General features: G+C 37.9%; 2 protein-coding genes across 4 annotated transcripts in view; one reads left to right on the forward strand and one right to left on the reverse strand.

The window, feature by feature from the left end:
• coa3a (cytochrome C oxidase assembly factor 3a) lies at positions 1 to 4,742 on the forward strand. The gene is made up of 2 exons (XM_068013408.1): positions 1 to 220; positions 4,222 to 4,742. The coding sequence occupies exons 1-2, from the start codon at positions 28 to 30 to the stop codon at positions 4,326 to 4,328; spliced, it is 300 nt and encodes a 99-aa protein (XP_067869509.1). The 5' UTR covers positions 1 to 27; the 3' UTR covers positions 4,329 to 4,742.
• Positions 4,743 to 5,755: 1,013 nt separating this feature from the next.
• wnk4a (WNK lysine deficient protein kinase 4a) overlaps positions 5,756 to 19,673 on the reverse strand; it is a 70,100-nt gene continuing 56,182 nt past the window's right edge. For 2 of the 3 annotated variants that reach the window (XM_068013405.1, XM_068013406.1), the window contains exons 15-19: positions 18,579 to 19,621; positions 17,479 to 17,575; positions 12,069 to 12,633; positions 10,666 to 10,868; positions 5,756 to 8,579 (exon numbers count right to left, since the gene is read on the reverse strand). In XM_068013405.1, the coding sequence (XP_067869506.1) occupies positions 8,491 to 8,579; positions 10,666 to 10,868; positions 12,069 to 12,633; positions 17,479 to 17,575; positions 18,579 to 19,621 (1,997 nt within the window). In that variant the 3' untranslated portion in view covers positions 5,756 to 8,490. Of the gene's footprint in view, positions 8,580 to 10,665; positions 10,869 to 12,068; positions 12,634 to 16,610; positions 16,893 to 17,478; positions 17,576 to 18,578; positions 19,622 to 19,673 lie in introns of those variants that run through there. The other variant, XM_068013407.1, reaches the window with a different exon arrangement.

Genomic DNA, 19,673 nt, shown 5'->3' on the forward strand with positions numbered 1-19,673 from the left:
CTTACTCTTCCGCAGGCCATTAGAAAGATGGCGGAGATGAATTCGCCTGGAGATTCGGAGTTTGCTAAACGCATAAACCCGAAGAAGGACAATCTGACAACAGAACAGATTGAGTTCATGCGGAAAGTGGAGTTGGCTCAGTGGCAAAAAAAACTGCAGAAACGGCGCGGGAGGAATGTGTTTACAGGCTTAACTATCGGGGCCATTGTCTTGGGCATCTGTATCCTTCTAACGTGTTTAATGCTTTGGTGGAGATTTAAGTATGGCTTTATATCATTTAGCTTGGGCGTCTTTATAGATATAGTTGCTTGGCTGTTGATTAACAGACTGTGTGATCAAATGAAATTGTGTGGTGGACCATTTCTATGCAGTAGCAGAATTTGTCTCAAGTTTTCTTAATTACATAGAAACAGGAGGAGGCCATTCAGTCCCTGGAACCTGTTCTGCTATTAAATGAGAATCATGGCTGATCTGCATCCTAACTCCATCCACCCTTAATACTCTTAACTAACACAAAAATCTATCGATGACCGAGCTAAAATTATTAATTGAGCTAGTCTTCTTCTTTGGCCTCCTTATCTCGAGAGACAATGGGTAAGCGCCTGGAGGTGGTCAGTGGTTTGTGAAGCAGCGCCTGGAGTGGCTATAAAGGCCAATTCTAGAGTGACAGGCTCTTCCACAGGTGCTGCAGAGAAATTTGTTTGTCGGGGCTGTTACACAGTTGGCTCTCCCCTTGCGCCTGTGTTTTTTCCTGCCAACTACTAAGTCTCTTCGACTCGCCACACTTTAGCCCCGCCTTTATGGCTGCCCGCCAGCTCTGGCGGACGCTGGCAACTGACTTCCACGACTTGTGATCAATGTCACAGGATTTCATGTCGCGTTTGCAGACGTCTTTAAAGTGGAGACATGGACGGCCGTCCATCAGCAAGTATTTACTGCTTTTTGTGCGAGTTTCACACTTCTACCACACTTTGCATGTAGGAGTCTTTCCTAACTTCTCACAGTTCAGAATTTAAGCATTACACCTGATGCTACACACTAGTCAGTATAGAAATGGTAAGGGGGTATAAATAAGTGGCTATAGTGGTAACTGCTGGGAAATTTGGGACGAATGCTGGGAGTTCTACAGGATGGTAGGGCTTCACCTGAACAGGGCTGGAACTGATGTCTTTGCTAGCAGGATAATAAGTGCTGTGGGTGTAAGTTTAAATTAATATGGTAGGGAGGAAAGACAAATAAAAGATGGCCAAGCAGGAAGGAAAGAAAAAAATGACAAAGGGGATAGAAAAGGGTCAGAAGGAGGAGGGATTACAAACAGCAAGTTAGTTTGGGACAGAGGGAAATTTGAATTTTATGTACATCAATGCACAAAGTATTGGTGAGCTGGAGGCACAAATTGCTTTGGGCTGGTATGAATACAGCAAGACCGGGGCTTTGCATTCTTATTTACAAAACATTAAGTAGGTGTTTGCAGTATTAATGGAAGATCCTTTTATACCACTAGATGTAAGATGAAATGGGGATCAATGAAAAATATATTTTTGGTGTGAGTTAAGGCATTTAGAGAAAAAGACGTAAATAACAGTTATGATAATGAATGACTTTAATTATCTGTTCTATTGTAAATGATGTGGAGCTGTTCCCACAATGTGTCCAGGACTGCTTTCTAGATTAGTATGTTCTTCATACAAGGAAGGTGATGGTGCTGGATCTAGACCCAGAAAATTAAATGGGACAAGAAGGTAATATAAGGGTAAGGGGACATTTAGGAAATAGCAATCATATCATAATTGGGTTTGATATAAAAAATGGAGAGGTAACAGTGACTGGAAAAAAATAGAACTGGTCCAGATAAATTGGAAAGAAAAAGTTGCAGATAGGACTGTTGGCAAATAAGGGGAAATGTCAAATGAAATGATTGGGGTACAAGCTAGATATATTCCCAGAAGTAGTAAAAGGAGTGCAGCAGAAATTGGAGATCCTTGGATGTTTCTAGAAAGTAAAATTAGCCTGAGACTGAAGTAAAGAGAATATGACAAATCTAGTACAAAATCAAATGGAGTATAGAAAATATATCAGGAAAGTAAAATATTAACTAGGTCAAGGGTAGGAAGAAAGAAAGACAAGGAGCTTGAAATAAACTAGATCAGGATTGTATGAACACATAAAATGCAAAAAAAAAGCCAGAAAAAAGGGAGTGCTGTATCGAGGTGAAAGAAATTTCCTCAGAGAATGAAAGAACGGTAGAGATACGAAAGGGTATTTTATTTAAATTTTACAACTGATTGGTATGGTGGGATTGAAGAAGTATGAAGCTATTAGAATAACTATAAAGAAGTAACACTGGAAGACTGGTGAAAACCAGATGTACTGGGCCCCAATGGCATGGATCCTAGAATGTTGAGGGAGGTCAGTGATGATGTAGCTATGACCACAATCCTTCAATTGTCCATGGAGATGGTATATGTGCCAGAGAACTGCCATTGGAATCCTTTTGTTCAAGAAAGGAACATAGCATAGAGAAGTCAGCTTAACATTGGTAGTGGGTAAGCTTCGAGTAGCTATATTAGGGCATGAATTTAATATTTGCATTGAAAGTTGTTAATTAAGGATGGATTTGTAAAAGGCATGTCATGTTTGATATTTAAGTGGAGTCTTTTGAGGAAGTAATGGAGTGTATTAATGAAATATGGTAGATGTATATTTGAATTATTTAAAATGTATTTAAGTTGTTACATAGGAGGCTTATTACTAAAATTAAATTACACAGAAGAAATGTGGCAGCACGGGTATGAAGTTAGCTGAAGAACAGGAGAGCGGTACTTAATGAAAGCTTTATGGCTTGGAATTTAGAAGAGTAAGAGGCGACTTGATTGAAACATATAAGATCCTGAGGGGTCTTGACAGGGTGGATGTGGAAAGGATGTTTCCCCTTGTGGGAGAATCTAGAACTGGGGGTCACTATTTAAAAATAAGGGGTCATCCATTTAAGACAGATGAGGAGAAATTTTTTTCTCTGTGGGTCGTGAGTCTTTGGAATTGTCTTCCTCAAAAGGCTGTGAAAGCAGAGTCTTTGAATATTTTTAAGGCAGAGGTAGATAGATTCTTGATGAGGGTGGAAGGTTATCGGGGTTGGTGGAAATGTGGAGTAATCAATTCAGCCATGAACTTACAGAATGGCGGAGCAGGCTCGAGGGGCCGAGTGGCCTACTCCTGCTAATAATTCATATTCATATGTTCATATGGAAGGATATAAACAGTGGTGTCTGCTAGCGGTCGTATTAGGACCATTCCTCCCCATTGTGTGTGTATATTTTTATATATATATATATATATATATTATACACATACTCACATAAATATGTGAGGAATGGTCCTAACACGACTGCTAGCAGACACCACAGTTTATATCCTTCCATATGAATATGAATTAGTAGCAGGAGTAGGCCACTCGGCCCCTCGTGCCTGCTCCGCCATTCTGTAAGTTCATGGCTGAACTGATTACTCCACATTTCCACCTACCCCCGATAACGTCTCACCCTCTTGCTTATCTGCAAATTCTGATATCATGCAAATTTATGATCTGATCTAGGGTATAGGTGCATGATATCAGAATTTGCAGATAAGAATCTGCAGTCTCGGGAGCATGCTTAACTGAGAGGACTGTGCAATTTCAGGGATCATATATATGTTAGTAGCTGGGGTAGATAGATGTTAGATGACATGTAATGCAGAAAAATGTAAGGTAAATTTCATGGGAAGAATAAGCGGAATTGTGCAATAAATGGTAAAACCTTAAAAGGATTGGGTTCAGATACACAAACCTTTAACAGCGCGAGGAACACATCGATAAAGCTGTGCTTTAAAAACAGCATGGAAGAAAGTACAGAGAGATTCAGTAAGTTGATCCCTGAGATGTGAGGCTTTAGTTACCTGTCTTTTCTCCGAGAACAGATCTATAATTTTCAGCATTTTTAAAAAGTTTTTCTTTCTCTCTCTCTCCACTTTGCTTATTTATGAAATTGCAGAGGTTAAGACTTTGTGCAACAAGTTATTTTCATATGACTTATAACTAAATGCACCATATATTTGACTTTTATTTAGCCACAGAACAGTAGTGGGGAATTTTTTTCATTATTTCAAAATTTGATTTACAACAAAGCTTTAGCTTTTGAACAGATTTGTTCAGATGTATATATATTTCCTTAATAATCTCTCTAGATGGATACACATTTTATTCAGTGTCACAGGAACGTTTTTTGGATGACTTGGAAGACGAAGCCAAAGGTATTAGAGCAAGAAATGATTCCAAGACTTCAGTAAACTGAAACTTAGTTTATACAGCTTGTGTGCTGCTGCTTTAGGATTGGTCAAACTGAACATTATGTAGTAAAGAATTCAACATGCTGGATCAAGATGCACATTTTTCCCAGAGAGCACAGAGGCTTTTATTTTCTGTCACTGTCTGCCTTGATCTAGGAATAATTTTGTGGCAGTGCAGCTGAAATGTATAATTTACTAAATTCATTACTTGTGATACCCGCTGTAATGTATGGCAACATTGAATGCATAGACTTGATGCACTATTAATAAAATTTGGAACTTTGATTATAATTATTCTTGCCAACTATAAGGTTTGAAAAGAATCGTACAAAATTATGATTTTGTATTTCAGGTCCTATTAATTCCATAGCCTTGAAATCTGTATTGTAAAATAAATCTTCATAAATTGTGAAATCTAACATGATTCCTTGTGTAAAAATGATATATAGATATTTAGAGAAAGCATAAACTTTAATGGTTCATGTTTTCAATGTCATGACTACAGGAAAAAAGAAATCTGTATAGTGCTCTATTCGTATCATATCCTGGGTATTGTATCCACTTCTGGTTTCTGAGACACGAAGGAGATGTTTGTGTCTTGGAGGTGGAGACAAAAGTGATGAGATTGATCGCCAGTATCAGAGTCACGAAAAGATTTTCAACCTTAATAGGGGACCTCAGTTATGCAAAATGGTAAGAAGCATGGAAAAAGATACATCCAGACATAATTTCAAATTGGATCATGACAGTAGGAGAGGGGCACAAGTTCAAATTAGCAAAGGCACAATTAGGAGTGATATGAGGAAGTTCTTCACAGTAATCACTGTATGCAATAGTCTTCCAGGTAAGATAGTAGAGACAATAATCCTGCACTCAGCAGTTGGATGTTATGATGGCAAAGTATAGGTTGTTTCTGGATGGATAGACTGGCTCTCCTTCATATGTATATTGTTAATATGTAACATTAAAACAATGCATAAAGTGTTTATATCTATATATAACATTTTATGTTGCTCAAGGTGACCTGTGTCTTAAAACACAAACATATCAATGGGCTAATTCATGGAACATTTGTGATGGCAAGATTTGCAAGTGATCATTACTACTTTTATACAATGTTATATATTTCATCACACTTTAGCTTCCAAAAGGTCAAATTAAGAATACTTTTTCTCCACACCCTCTGTTTAATGAGATCTCAAAGGGTTTTAGGGCTAGAGGAGGTTAGAGATTGGGAGGGGTGAGGCCATGGAGAGATTTGAAAATCAGGATGAAGATTTTAAAAATCAATAAGTTGTGGGACTGGAAGCCAATGTAGGTCAGTGAGTATAGGGGTGATAGGTGAACAGAACTTGGTGCAAGCTAAGATACAGGCAGTAGGGACTTGTGTACAGCATTATATAACAGGATCTTTCAAATAAACTCCAGCCAGTTATATAGAGAAAAGCATATATTTAATACTAAATGGGAACTGTAGTACAGTGCAACAATACAACAGCAATAAGCCTTTTGTCTCTTCCTTAAAACTACCACCGGTCTTTTGCTCAAATGGCCAGTTTCCCTCTCTGCTTCCGCCCCGCCAAGATGGAAAGACCCACAGCCTAACCTTTCGACAGCCCAATCCCTCAGGATTATTACAGCACTGAATGAAGTGGGACGCTATTCCTGCTAAAATTGAGATACTAGGTGAACAATTCTCAAGTTTTACAATCATAATGAACTAAAGAAACTTGAAATATTTTGGTGTTGAACATGTCCTTCATTGGTGAATACATCAATTATAGAGTATATTTAAACAATTCTAGCATTGTATTCTGTGGATTATGAGTTAAAGTTAAAAACCCAAATGCTTTTTAAGCATTACATTCAAGAAAATAATTGCATTATTTTTACACAAGTAAATCAGGCAATTTATTGCACAGTCTTCCTCACATATGAATATATTCAGAAACATTTTGTAGATTTAAGGCAAAATGCTATTTGTACAATTTTCATAGTGGTTTATGATTTTTTCCCCCCAAAATGTGCAGAATCGCAGCTACAAAGTCATATATAGCTTTAAAATGATATTGCTCAACTAATGCACATTAATTTAGATGGAGAGTTTTATTTTAGCTACAAACTGAAATAATTAATAGTTTTATGTTTAAGAACCTTTGTGGAGATTATTTTAAATAAATTGTGAGGTAAGGCACCTACCAAAAATGGCAGAAAAATAACTGATTCACTCATTTAATGTTTAGAATATACCATAATTGCAGTAGATTGTTAGGATATAGTAAAATTTCTTGGATATGGAAATGGGGAATAGTTCCTTTCCACTGGGTCTAAATACTGTACATGCATTTATAAACATGTTCATGATTTTGCTATACCCTGCATGCCAGGAAAATTTCCCCCTTTAATGTCATCCTGATACATATAAAGGAGCTCTAGCACATGGTCAGTTATATGATTCAACTCAATAACCGACCCCACAATTTTAACATGGTTGCCTTTGTGTCACAGTAGGTAGGTACAGTCTGCAATCTTTTTCATACAGTTATTACCTGGGAGAATTAGAGATAATAAGGACTGATGAAGCTGGTGTTATTGAAATAGACGGCAACACTGAAGTTTTAATTATTTTGTGGAAAGCAGTAAAATTAAATGCACACTAAGAAAATATACCTATTTTACATCAGTAATCTGCAGAAGTTCTACAAGAGCTTTTTTGGTATCACTCTTGCTTGATAGACACCTTAATTGTCCTGGTCCTGTGATTTTAGTCCTAGTAGGTTTGAAAACTTACATTAACATTTATTTTAAGTGACTTGCCTACATTTGTGATGTTACAAAAGGGTTGACCCAAAACAAAGATGTTGTTTGGTTCAAAGTTGTTGCAGGTAAATGCCAAGCGTAATGTTTTGTAGTTTGTTAAAGTAGACATTATAGTCCAAAAGGCATTATTGAATAATTTATACAAAATTCAATTTCCATTATGAAGTGTGAAATTTATATAACTTCCCATAAGATGAGAACATTTACAGTCAATAAACTGAACCATAAGGATTTAGAAGGTCACCATCCTTTTAGTAACTAACATCTTGTCCAAATATAGATAATATTTTTGCATTACTCGTATATTTATCAGTCGGTTTTGGGATTCGTACTACAAAATATTTTACAAAATTAAATATATTTTGATAAAATAATTCTTTGGCATGTAATGTGTATGTAGAAGAATTAATGCATTGAAATCATTTACAACAGATTACACTAAACCTTCCATTGAGAGTTGCTTATATATCTTGTTTTAAAATTAGAGATCTCCGTATCAATACAATCCTTCTACAATTTACTGTTTGAACACTGCTATATATATATACGCACATATTTACACAGTTAATAGTTTTTTTTTAAAACAGTGAGACAATGGAAGGATATATTTCAATACAAAAATACATATGATTTATATTGGTTGCTTAGCACATAGCACTCTCATTGATTCGGAGTTGCCTTTACATTGCAGGGTTAACAAACTTACTCAAAAAAGATATTGTTATCTAATCCATTTACTTGCATTTGATTTTAAATCTGATTTGATCAGATTTCCTTAAAAATAAATTACCATGAATAGTATATTTTAATAAACTATCAGCAGTAACAAAAATAGATCTTTGTACCTGATTGAAACAGTTTAAGTATTGTCAAGCCAGAGAATGTGATCTGATTTAAACTGTGCTGATGCATTTCCTTGTTATGTATTTTACTGTTTCCAGAAATAATAGTATTTGGAAGGAAAAACAAATTGTAGTTATGTATCCTAATGTGATGTGACAATGGTAAAGGATGTTTCATCCCTTACTATAATAGAATTCCTGATAGGGATCATGCAGAATATTTCTGAACATCTGTCTGAAGGTCATAGATTTACATAAAATCAAGACTTTTATATGAAAATGGCTATAGTGCTGACTGTTTACATCATATAAATCAAGTCCAAATGGTTAACTGCAGCATTGGATCCATAAATCTACCAACAATGGACGATTTCTGCAGGTCATGCACTCGAGATACAACAGTGACAGATCTTTGTTGCAGCTGGAACAGTATGCATTTCTCTGTTCCATTTATTATGCAGTGCCTTAGTTTCTGATGACCAACTTTGAGCACAATTTAGAAGCCTTAGGAAAAGTAACCCCCAACAGTAGACGGTGTTTGCCGTTGATCCTGTGAGCTGCAGCTGCCAGTTAAGGAATTTCTTCTACTGAATCCTGCAGACATTCAGCATAAGCAGGTTTATCATTAGAATATTGCATGTAAAATACAATCTTTTCAAAAATTGTAGCTGTGATCAAACCTCGTAATAGCTCAAATGAGTGAAAAAAGTAATCATCTGATTTGATTCTGACTGTACACACCATATAAAAATACTCAGCACAATAATTTTGCCAATCCAAAATAAAGTCCATTTAATTAGTAATGAGAATGTAATCCCAAAATGTTTTCCAAATGTTATAAAGATCTCAAGTCAATCAATGGATCTTTTGTACTAAAAAGGAGATTCAATACACATAATAGGTACAATGGCCCATTCAGTCTCCCTTGCTGAGTGTAAAAAGTATTCCAGTCCTTTATAGTGAAGAGTTCATATGATTGCTTAACTCAACTATGTGTTCCATTTTGCTATTATTTACACTATTCGGCATTTATGTCTGTGGTAAAGGAGTGATAGAATCGTATCTGGATGGGCCAGGATTGATCATATTTTCCCATATATTTTAATTATTTATGTGTGTCAAAATGTATTGATGCATTTTATCTCAAGGAAGGAAAGCAGGCTATCTGGCATATTTATTTAAATTGAGTCTCGTGTTGGCTGATTGTGGAGCACCACAGATGATAAATCTGTTATCTACAGCTGTCAGAATGACAAGGGAGGAGTTCTGTAATATTAATATTTAAATATTTCAAATTACTTAATATTTAACTTAATAGTAGGGAACACTTAATGGTAAACAAAGTTTCCATTAATTTCCATGTTCCTATGAAGTAAACACTGAAACGGTGTGTAATAATCTGGAACATTATTTCAAATTAAATAATGGGCGGCACACTGGCGCAGTGGTTAGCACCGTAGCCTCACAGCTCCAGCGACCCGGGTTCAATTCTGGGTACTGCCTGTGTGGAGTTTGCAAGTTCTCCCTGTGTCTGCGTGGGTTTCCTCCCACATGCCAAAGACTTGCAGGTTGATAGGTAAATTGGCCATTATAAATTGCCCCTAGTATAGGTAGGTGGTAGGGAAATATAGGGACAGGTGGGGATGTGGTAGGAATATGGAATTAGTAGGATTAGTATAAATGGGTGGTTGATGGTCGGCACAGACTCGGTGGGCCGAAGGGCCTGTTTCAGTGCTGTATCTCAAACTATAAAAACTAATGAAAGTTAGCAAAGAAACATGTTCAAACTAATAAACAGCAACTTAAGACTGATGTCAAGATGCTGTTCTTCACTTGGATCAACATGTGGAATTGACTGATGGGTGCAGTAGTGGAGACAAAATTCCAAAATCATTTAAGAAACAGTTGGATACTGCGATGGAGTTGGAGGACTAGGGTTTTTATATGAGCTTTTATAAGTTAAATGTTCCAACACTTTCCTGGCCAATCTGCCATCCTTCACCTTTCGTAAGTTTCAGTTCATCCAGAACTCTGCTTCCTGCTTCCTAAGCTGCGCCAAGTCCCACTCACCCATCACACCTGTTCATGCTGACCTATTTTGGCTCCCATATCTTCAACACCCCATATTTAAAATTCACATCTTGCTGTTTAAATCCCTTCATGGCCATATGACTCCATATCTCTGTAACCTCCTCCAAGCTCGACATTTCCCTACCCTACATCTCACTGTTATTTTCTGTTCATCTGACTGCGTTCCCCCTCGCCATTTTGCTATAGGATTGCCTACCTAAACTCTCTGCCTCCCTACCCCTTTTAAAACTCCCCATAAATCCACCACTTTCACTAAGTTTTCGGTTACCATTCCTGGTATCTTAGCCCAGCCTCTAGTTTTTGATTATATTTCTGTGAAGCATATTGGAATGTTTTGCTTCGATAAAAGTACTACATAAATACAAAAGTTTTGTTGAATGCCATTCCTAACCTCTATCTGTGCTGTGTTCTTACAAATGTATTTTGTATCATTCATGCATAATGATTAAACATTTTTGGTCTCTTCATTTTTTAGGTTACTGAATAAAATTAGATGTAATTGTGTTTACAATGTAAAGCTCTAAAATATCAAGGAAAAGTAAATTTTCTTGTCATAAAATGTAGTTGTTCACTAGGTTATTATAGATACCTGCTTGCTGTAAAGGCTCAAGTCGTTGCAGGCTGTTACGACGGGACTGGTTAAAATTCCCCTTAGATAAACGCCTTTGCCTTCCAGTCAAGATTGTAGCTGGTGATACTATTCCAGCAGGAGGTACTTTGCCCATCTTTTCGTAGAGCTCCTCAATCTCTTTCTTCTGTATTGCCTGCAACCTCTGAACCTCTGCCATATGTCTGTTGAATTAACACAAATACTTCAGCCACTAAAACAAAAAGGAAAATATCATAGATACTGGAAATCTTAAATAAAAACAGGAAAATGCTGGAAATACTCAGCAGATCAGGCTCCATCTGTGGGGAGGAAAGCAGAGTTAACGCTTCAGTTGTTGGCCTTTTGTCTGTCCCAAAATTTAGCTTAGCTTCCAGGCAATGTATTATCCCCCTCTGTATATGTCCAGTAGGGAAATTTGGATTTTGCACATGGACTCAAGTACCAATGTTAGGTCAATGACCTGAAACAGTGACTCCATTCCTCTCTCCACAGATGCTGCCTAACCTACTACGCATCTCTGGCATTTTCTGGTTTTACTTCAGCGACTATTTTGGTTTCAGCAAAACCAATTTCCAAGTTTATATTTGTACTTTTATCAGTCTGTTTACCTACTGATATGGCACAGCCAGTTTTTACTGAAATATAAGGATGCTGTTGCCTCTACACAGAGAATTGTGACAACAGCATAACTTTTTATTGTTCATGCCATTCAACCAGAAATCATGTTAGGAATCGTAAAGCCATGTCATATAAAATGAGAAGGATTTTTCCTCCTCTTGCATCTCACAGGACTATGCCAACTCCTAGGAAATGCATTATCTCTCTATGTAAGCAAGCAATGGCCCTACACATCCAACAGGAAAATTTGGATTTTGCACATTACATTTCAGATGTCAGACTTCAAAGAGTCAAAAGTATAAAAAGAAGTGAAGGCAGTCAAATAATGGGTGTTTTTTTTTGACTGGCAACTGGAAATTTGATCACCTCCCAAACTTATCTTACCAAACAGCAATGCAACTAAAACAGAGCTCCATACTACATTTTACATCAGTATAATACCCCGCCATTATAAAACAGCCCATCATGCAACGTACCATGACAACTCCATGGGAGATCTGCTAATATATATTATTAGCATATATATTTAGTACTGATCTCAACTAATGGTAGACTGATAGAAAAAATAGCAGTTTAGTATGACTGATTTTTACTGAAAAATCAGTAACCAAAAACAAAAAATGAATTAAAATTTCATTACGTAAATTAAAATGCAAGGCAGGTTTGAACTTAACTTTATAAAACATCTTTCAAAATATAAATTCTGGTCCAATAAAATTGGGTACTGCACCACGAACTGCAAATAGTTCATAGCCATAACTTACTTTTCCCTCAGAGTTTGCAACTCTTCAAATATCTCATCGCCATCACTTTCTGAATCGTCACTGCTTATGTAGACTGTTGACCGTGAATATTGAATCCATCCGTGCACAGGGACTGAATCAGTGTGCTCATCTGATAGTTTGGAATCAGTATTTTGTTTTTCATCTCCTGAACTGACCATTACTTTGTTACTATCTAGAGTGTGATTGCCAGCAGCAACCTCAGAAATTCCTAAAGAATACGGCACAACCGGGTTGAACGAATTTGGCACCGAGTTGCTGTCTTGCTGATTTCCTACTGCAATACTTATTCCATTGTCCAACACTGAGTTGCTGTCTTGCTGATTTCCTAATGCAATACTTATTCCATCGTCCAACACTGATTCCCTGAGAGTCATAGTTGGTCTCAAAGAAGTGCAGTTGCCTGGAATCAACTGATCTCCTGTTTTAGTGTCATCCTGATTTGTCAGCTGAGAAACTTCTTTGATTCGATCTTGAGTTTTCAAAACCTCAAAGCGTCCTACTGTATGGGGTTGGGCTGAACCAGATTGCTGAAAATTCTTGGACTCTGCAAAACGTTTTTAAAAATGTTAATATGTTTGAATGTTTATCATATTTCATACAACAGTATTCTCAGAACATAAGCAATTTACTTCCACCCATTCTGCCAGTTTTTCTTGAATAGCACAAAAAATCCATTGAATCAGCCAGTCAATCATGTTCATATTATCCACATGTAATTTGAATGTAAAATCTAATTATTCTCTGAAGTAATAAATAGAAACAGTTTTGTAATATGTTTTTAGTTTTTACTATTCCATGAACTGGATTTTTTCCCCCTAAAATGAGGCAATTTAAATACAAGGCTAGTTCCAGATTTTCTGACATCTGCTCTCTTTAGAAAAAAAATTTGTCATGCAGACTCCCAACTGCCAAGAATGAAGCATATTAATTTTGTCATATGAACATTGATTTTAAACTGTTGCTGGAGTGAAAAAATGACTTGTTTGAAGATCACCAGACACTGGGCTGGAAGGATATTTGCATACTAAGAGACGCTGCTTGTGGTGACAATGGACGATTCCCTGCTCCAATTAACCCAAATGGATTTTGATCACCAGACATTGAAGGTGTAACGAAGCACATTCCAGGGCCTAAGACAATTCAATCCACAAACGCAGAAGCGGTTAAGCCAGTCAGTCAGTCACATGACTGACCTGCTGGCCAACTTGGGTTTTTATTTGCGCCACGCAGAAAAGAATATAGAAGGCAGTTTAGCAACTGAAGCTGGAACAAGCAAGCCTCTCTCCTGGATTTCTCTCTCGCTTTCTCCCCAAGCACCGGACCCATGGAAGACACGTACACCTTGAGAGAGAAAAGACTCCGATCTCGAAACAAGTTGTAGCGTAAACTGAGCGCCAACGAAAGGCAGGACTTACTGGCAACGAAAGACTCTACATTGAACTCAAAGGACAGTAAACAACTAACAAATATTTCCTCAAACTTTTCCCCTTTATTCTTTCCACTTTTTCTGTCTCTATCTGCATGTTTATTTATCGTGTATGCATGCTAGTGTGGTCACGTCGCATATTCGTTAACCGGATAAAGTTTAAGATTAATAAACTTCTACGTTTCTTGTTTAAATCGAAGGAAATCTGTCTGATTTCTTTGCCTTACCATTGGAGCAGTGAACAAGGATTCACTGAAGGGGGAGCTAAAACATAGTTTCTAAAATTAAACCCTGTTACAGTTAAACCAGGCAAAGGCTGAGAGGGAACCCCTAGACCCCTTCTCACCTGGTCATAACAAACTGTAAAACTAATCTTGTTGGAGCACTGAATCCACAAAACAGCATTATTGAAGCATTCCAGCCCGTTATTTTGCTGGTCAGGCTCTTCCAGCTCACTCCTCCAATTTCCTGAACTGAGCCAACATCTTGCCTAGTTGCTCTTCCAGCCCCAGCATACAGCTACTGACAGCCCTGACTCTGAAGCCTTATTCTTCCAGCCGAGTGATCCTCCATCTTGCGCCTCACTGAACAGATCCTGCTAACTCACTTGCCAGATTTTTCACCTAATCAGCTTGCTAGTTGATCAGTAAGTTGATGGGGTGAGAAGACTGGCAAGTTAGTTGGCGGGATTCATATAGCACCTCCTGTCTCACTGCTGTAACCACTAAACTATGATAATTTCCTATTCCAACCTGATAATCAAACTGATTACCTTGCTATATCACCTTTTTCCAGATCTAGATTCAAATCATGCATGGGGTTATTTTTGACTGCAAAATATGTTATATATATCTGCCTGTTTAAAAATAACACATTTAAAAAAAATAAATGTCATTTCGGTTCCATCAACTATCCACTTACATTATTTGAAGGGTACTATTATGACAGTAATAGTCGATCGATTCCAATAAGATCAATCTGATTTTAACATCAAGATATGTGAATGTACAAAACATCCCATTCTGTGCAAATTAACTCAGGAGCTTGTCAGATTCATTGTTTTCAAGTATCATTTAAGGTTAATTTATTTCTAATATTAGTCTTGGTTTCTTTCGTGGACTACAGATGTTTGCTAATGGCTACAACTAATGAGATCAGTATTTCTACTCACACAAACACCAGCAAATAAGAGAACCTGTTACTCAGTACGTTAACAGTGAAGGGAGAAATTGATGATTTTACTTTTGCATACTGAAATAATGTATCTTAGCTTTTAAAATACATCATTGTTTGTTTCCAGTTACATGGTTTAAATGCTTTTCCTTTAGATTTTTGGGAACACAACCTCCTGCAAGTTCCCCTCCAAGCCACACACCATCCTGACTTGGAACTATATCGCCATTCCTTCACTGTCGCTGGGTCAAAATCCTGGAACTCCCTTCCTAACAGCACTGTGGGCGTACCTACACCACATGGACTGCAGCGGTTCAAGAAGGCAGCTCACCACCACCTTCTCAAGGGCAATTAGGGATGGGCAATAAATGCTGGCCTAGCCAGCGATGCCCACATCCCAGGAGTGAATTTCAAAAAATTGTACTGTTGTAATATTAAAATGTAGAAAAGAACATTTCTTAACTCATAAGTTTCTTAAAGTAACTAGTATGATTAATTTTACAATTTGCCCAAAATGGTTGGCCAATCCTCTAGAGACTAATGTGCCATCAAAACAATTACACATAATTTGCAAAGCTTGTGTATTACCTTTTATTATTCTAGTCATGTTTATTGCTTATTTTAAAAGTTTTTTTCTTCTCTATTACATCCCCCTGTTCCATATACCATGCCTAATCGATTTACCATGAGGAGCTGCATAGAAATGGTTGGAGCACAGTTGCTGTCCAACTTTTCCTCCTTCCTAGAGGGTAACTGCTTGCTTCTATTTTGTACCCTCTCTTGACGTGATGGCCAAAATTAGTAAGTGATCATGTTGGAATTTGCAGACATAAAATGCATCTGAAACTGTATCCCCACAACTTTGCATCACAGCACAATGGACAACGACACTGCTTACATATCAGGAGTGTTTACAAAGCACACTATTAGTAACAGAAGAAAACAGTCTTGTATTGCTATTTTCCCTTATACTTGTTTTTGTAATGTTACCTGTACTTTGGCAAATTGAAATGAATTTTCTGTAGCTACACCACTATTTATTTTATACAGGTTAACACTATTAAAATAGACAGAAATGTATTAATGGATAGCTAGTATTAAAAGTTAAACTCAGTGCCTGGTGTTGCCCGATATAGGATGCCAGGAATAGCGGACATATTGGCAGGAAGATCATAAACACAAACATATGGCAGAAATTCCAATATACTTTAAACATATACCACATGCAAAGGTTTGCAGCCTCTATCTTGCCTATAAGATAAATGTGGCACATTGAGGAATTTCCAGCTAATAATGACCAAAAAGAAAAAAAAACATTCAGAATAATGTTAACATGTTTGCTCCTCCTTCATAAAGTATATATCGAAATATTTATGAGAAATTAGCCTTGTATGGATGTTTTGCTGTTGCACCTTCTGAGCCATTGACTCTGAATAGCAAGTTCTTCTGCCGCAGCCACCGGTGCAGGATTCATGCACTTGAAAAAGGGTGACGCCTCTTGTACAGCATCTTACGAAGCTGCTGTTACCCTTCACTTAGTCTAGCACACCAGCCGAGGAGAGGTCCAAGGGTGTGCCCGCTGGCGTGCACAATCAGCTCCTTGGAAGCTGAAGTAAGAGTTGCAAGGCAGTGGGAGACCAGTGATCCTTGTCCACACCCATGCTGTGATGGATGTGTGGCTGACAAGGGTGAAAAGGGATCACTACTCACATACTGCCCCATACACCTTGAGATACGCAGATGACACTGCACTGATTGCAGAGTCAGAACAGGCACTACAGGAAATAGTGAACAAGGAGTGTGGAATATGGATTATGAATGTGAAGACGACCATGACAATGGTGATAAACAGAGATCTAACCCCGGAAGTGAAAATTGACGTAAATGGACACTCCCTGGAACAAGTGCAAAGGTTCACATACCTCGGACAGATAATCACAGACGATGGGAGATGTGACTGTGAGACCCGAAGGAGAATTAAGGAGAGCCAAGACCAGAATGAAGGATGTGCTAATGAAACTGAACCTGAATCTTAGGAAATGAATGCTGAGGTGCTATGTTTTGTCATCTATGTTATATGCTTTGGAGTCACAGACAACAATCAAAGAGACGAATAAGCTGAATGCATTCGAGATGTGGACATATAGGAGGATGTTCTGCATATCCTGCAGAGACAAAGACTAATAAGGAAGCACTGGAAATGGCTGGAGAAAAAAAAAAGGAGTAAATTAGTGCATAACATCTAGGACAGAACAATATTTTGATTACATCATTAGAGCAGAAGGTAGACAGAGACAATTATTGAAAGGAAAGGTTGACAGAAAACGTAGGAGAGGGAAGCAGAAAAGAAAATGGATGACGGATATAATGGACTGGATGCAGTTGATCTATGCAGAATGTGTAAGGGCAGCACAGGACCGAGAGAGGTGGAGATCCGTGACAGTCAACCTTCTGGGAAGAAGATGGCACAAACGAACAAACAAGCAACGGGTGCTGTACTTATTTAGTTTCATAATTATTTTGAAATTAGTTTGTTTCAGTAAAAAGATTGCTAATAAACCATACCACATTGGTTGGTTGGCTAATTTTATGTTTCTTAAATTTGGGGAAAATATTGCTGTCGCTTTATTGATCCATCGCAGAAATTACAAATGGCACCAACTATGAATGAAAGGAAGAATCAAACGGTAGGAGCAATTGGTTGGAAGTTGAAAACGCCGAGTAATTAATTCACAAAAAATAAAGCACTGCAACTTTCCAAAGCATATTGCAATTGTAGTGGTTACTTACCCTCAGTAATAGCAGGCAATGGTGATTTTCCCGAGTGTGATGTTAAGGCTTCAGTTATAATCAATGATGATATATTTTTGTTACTTATATCCAGCAACTGTTAAAGAGTTTCACATAAATGTAAATCAAAATTGTGCAACATAATTATTTTTCATTTTTACAGCACATTCATTAAAATATAATTCTGAATGTAATTGATTCATAAGGCACTGGTGTAACCAAACTGACTATTAAAATGTTGCATTGTTGTCATTTCAATAAACATGATTTTTTTTTTTATTTATTTGCAAGATGTGGGCATTGCTGGCAAGGCCAGTATTTATTATTTATTTATACAGCACTGAAACAGGCCCTTCGGCCCACCGAGTCTGTGCCGACCATCAACCACCCATTTATACTATTCCTACACTAATCCCATATTCCTACCACATCCCCACCTGTCCCTATATTCTCCTACCACCTACCTATACTAGGGGCAATTTATAATAGCCAATTTACCTATCAACCTGCAAGTCTTTGGTGGTGGGAGGAAACCCACACAGACATAGGGAGAACTTGCAAACTCCACACAGGCAGTACCCAGAATTGAACCCGGGTCGCTGGAGCTGTGAGGCTGCAGTGCTAACCACTGCGCCGCCCTATCCTTACTTGCCCTCAACTGAATGGCTTCCTTGGCCATTTCAGAAGGCAGTTAAGAATCACCCACATAATCGTAGATCTGGCGTCACATATAGATCAGACTGGGTACGGCCAGCAGATTTCCTTCCCTAATGAGCTTTTATGAACTAGATGGGATTTTACAACTGATACTAGCTTTTTATTCCAGATTTATTTATTAACTGAATTGAAATTCCCCAGCTGCTAAACTGGAATTTCAACTTGTGTCTCGATCATTAGTCCAAGGTCTCTGGATTACTAGTCTAGTGTCATAACTGCTATGCTACTGTTCTCTTTAATTATGAGCCATTGTCAGTGAATAAATGGTAATATAGCATTACAGATTATAATGGGGAATTACTTATCTTAATTATGCATGAGAAATTACAGAGATTAGTTTATAGAATTCTAAATCAATTGTACTTACTAACAATTCTACTTACTGAGAACTGTGCATTCTCTAGCTCTTTCGTGGAGGCGTTTATATGATCTGTGACAATAATTTGAGGCACGGAAGGTGAAACTGATGTGCTGCCATAGAAACCAGTATTCACATAATTTCCTAGATTAACATTCTGTGGTGGTGGAAGGGAACCTGCAAGATCAAATATCGGACTGGGATGAGAATAAAATGGAGGGTTTGCTGATGACGGAGAGCACATGTTAATGGCCGGTACTGCTGTGGAAATCGGTGCGAAAGTTTTTGTAGGAGGTGCTACATTCTGGTTTGGGATATCCTGGATATCTAAAGCTCTTGGACTGAAGACAGTTTCTGGGCTTGATGAGACCATGCGACCAAGCTCAGAACTTGATGTTCCCGGCGCATGGCTGAAGTTTTGGAGTATCTCATGAGATCTGCTGCATTCAGGAAAAAATGATCCAAGCTGTCCTTCTAGACTTCTCATGCTACCATTTTCAGCATTATTTGGCTGCTGTCCAATATTTATTTCTGGAGATGACAGATGAGGTGACCTGGAAATGTTGATTGGTGGAAAGACTGGAGAAGAGACATTGCGACTGGGGGACATCACTGGAGATTGTGAAGGAGTGCTCGGTAGGATTGTATGGGCCAGATGACTCATGCACATCAACGATAGCACATCAGCCAGGAGGGACAAAGGCTGTGAAGTTGGTGGCCAGCTATTACTTTGTGGTTGTAACACCTGTGGTATGTTTTTGCCAACATTCTCCGCTTCCTTTGTTGGAAATTCTCTTTGGGCAGCATATTTTGGACTCCCCTGTTGGTTCAGTGCTATGTTTAGAAGAGTGTTTGAACCACACGTAGCAGTAGGTAGAGACGTTAACCCTGGCTTAAAATTCTGCAATGATGTAGACATAAACAGGTCAGTTCCATTGTGTGCATCATCAGAGGCTGGAATTGGATCAAGATTGGAAAGTGCTGTAGCACTCAATGTTCCTACTGATGTACGGTCTGTTAAAATTGGTTGCAATGCTGCTCTGGGCTGGGAGAATACATTTGATGAAGCTGTAGGAAAATAAAAATAACAGGTTCATCCAGTTCACAAAGTCCTAGCAAA

The sequence above is a fragment of the Heterodontus francisci genome, chromosome 33, assembly GCF_036365525.1.
Source record: "Heterodontus francisci isolate sHetFra1 chromosome 33, sHetFra1.hap1, whole genome shotgun sequence".
Lineage (NCBI taxonomy): Eukaryota > Metazoa > Chordata > Chondrichthyes > Heterodontiformes > Heterodontidae > Heterodontus > Heterodontus francisci.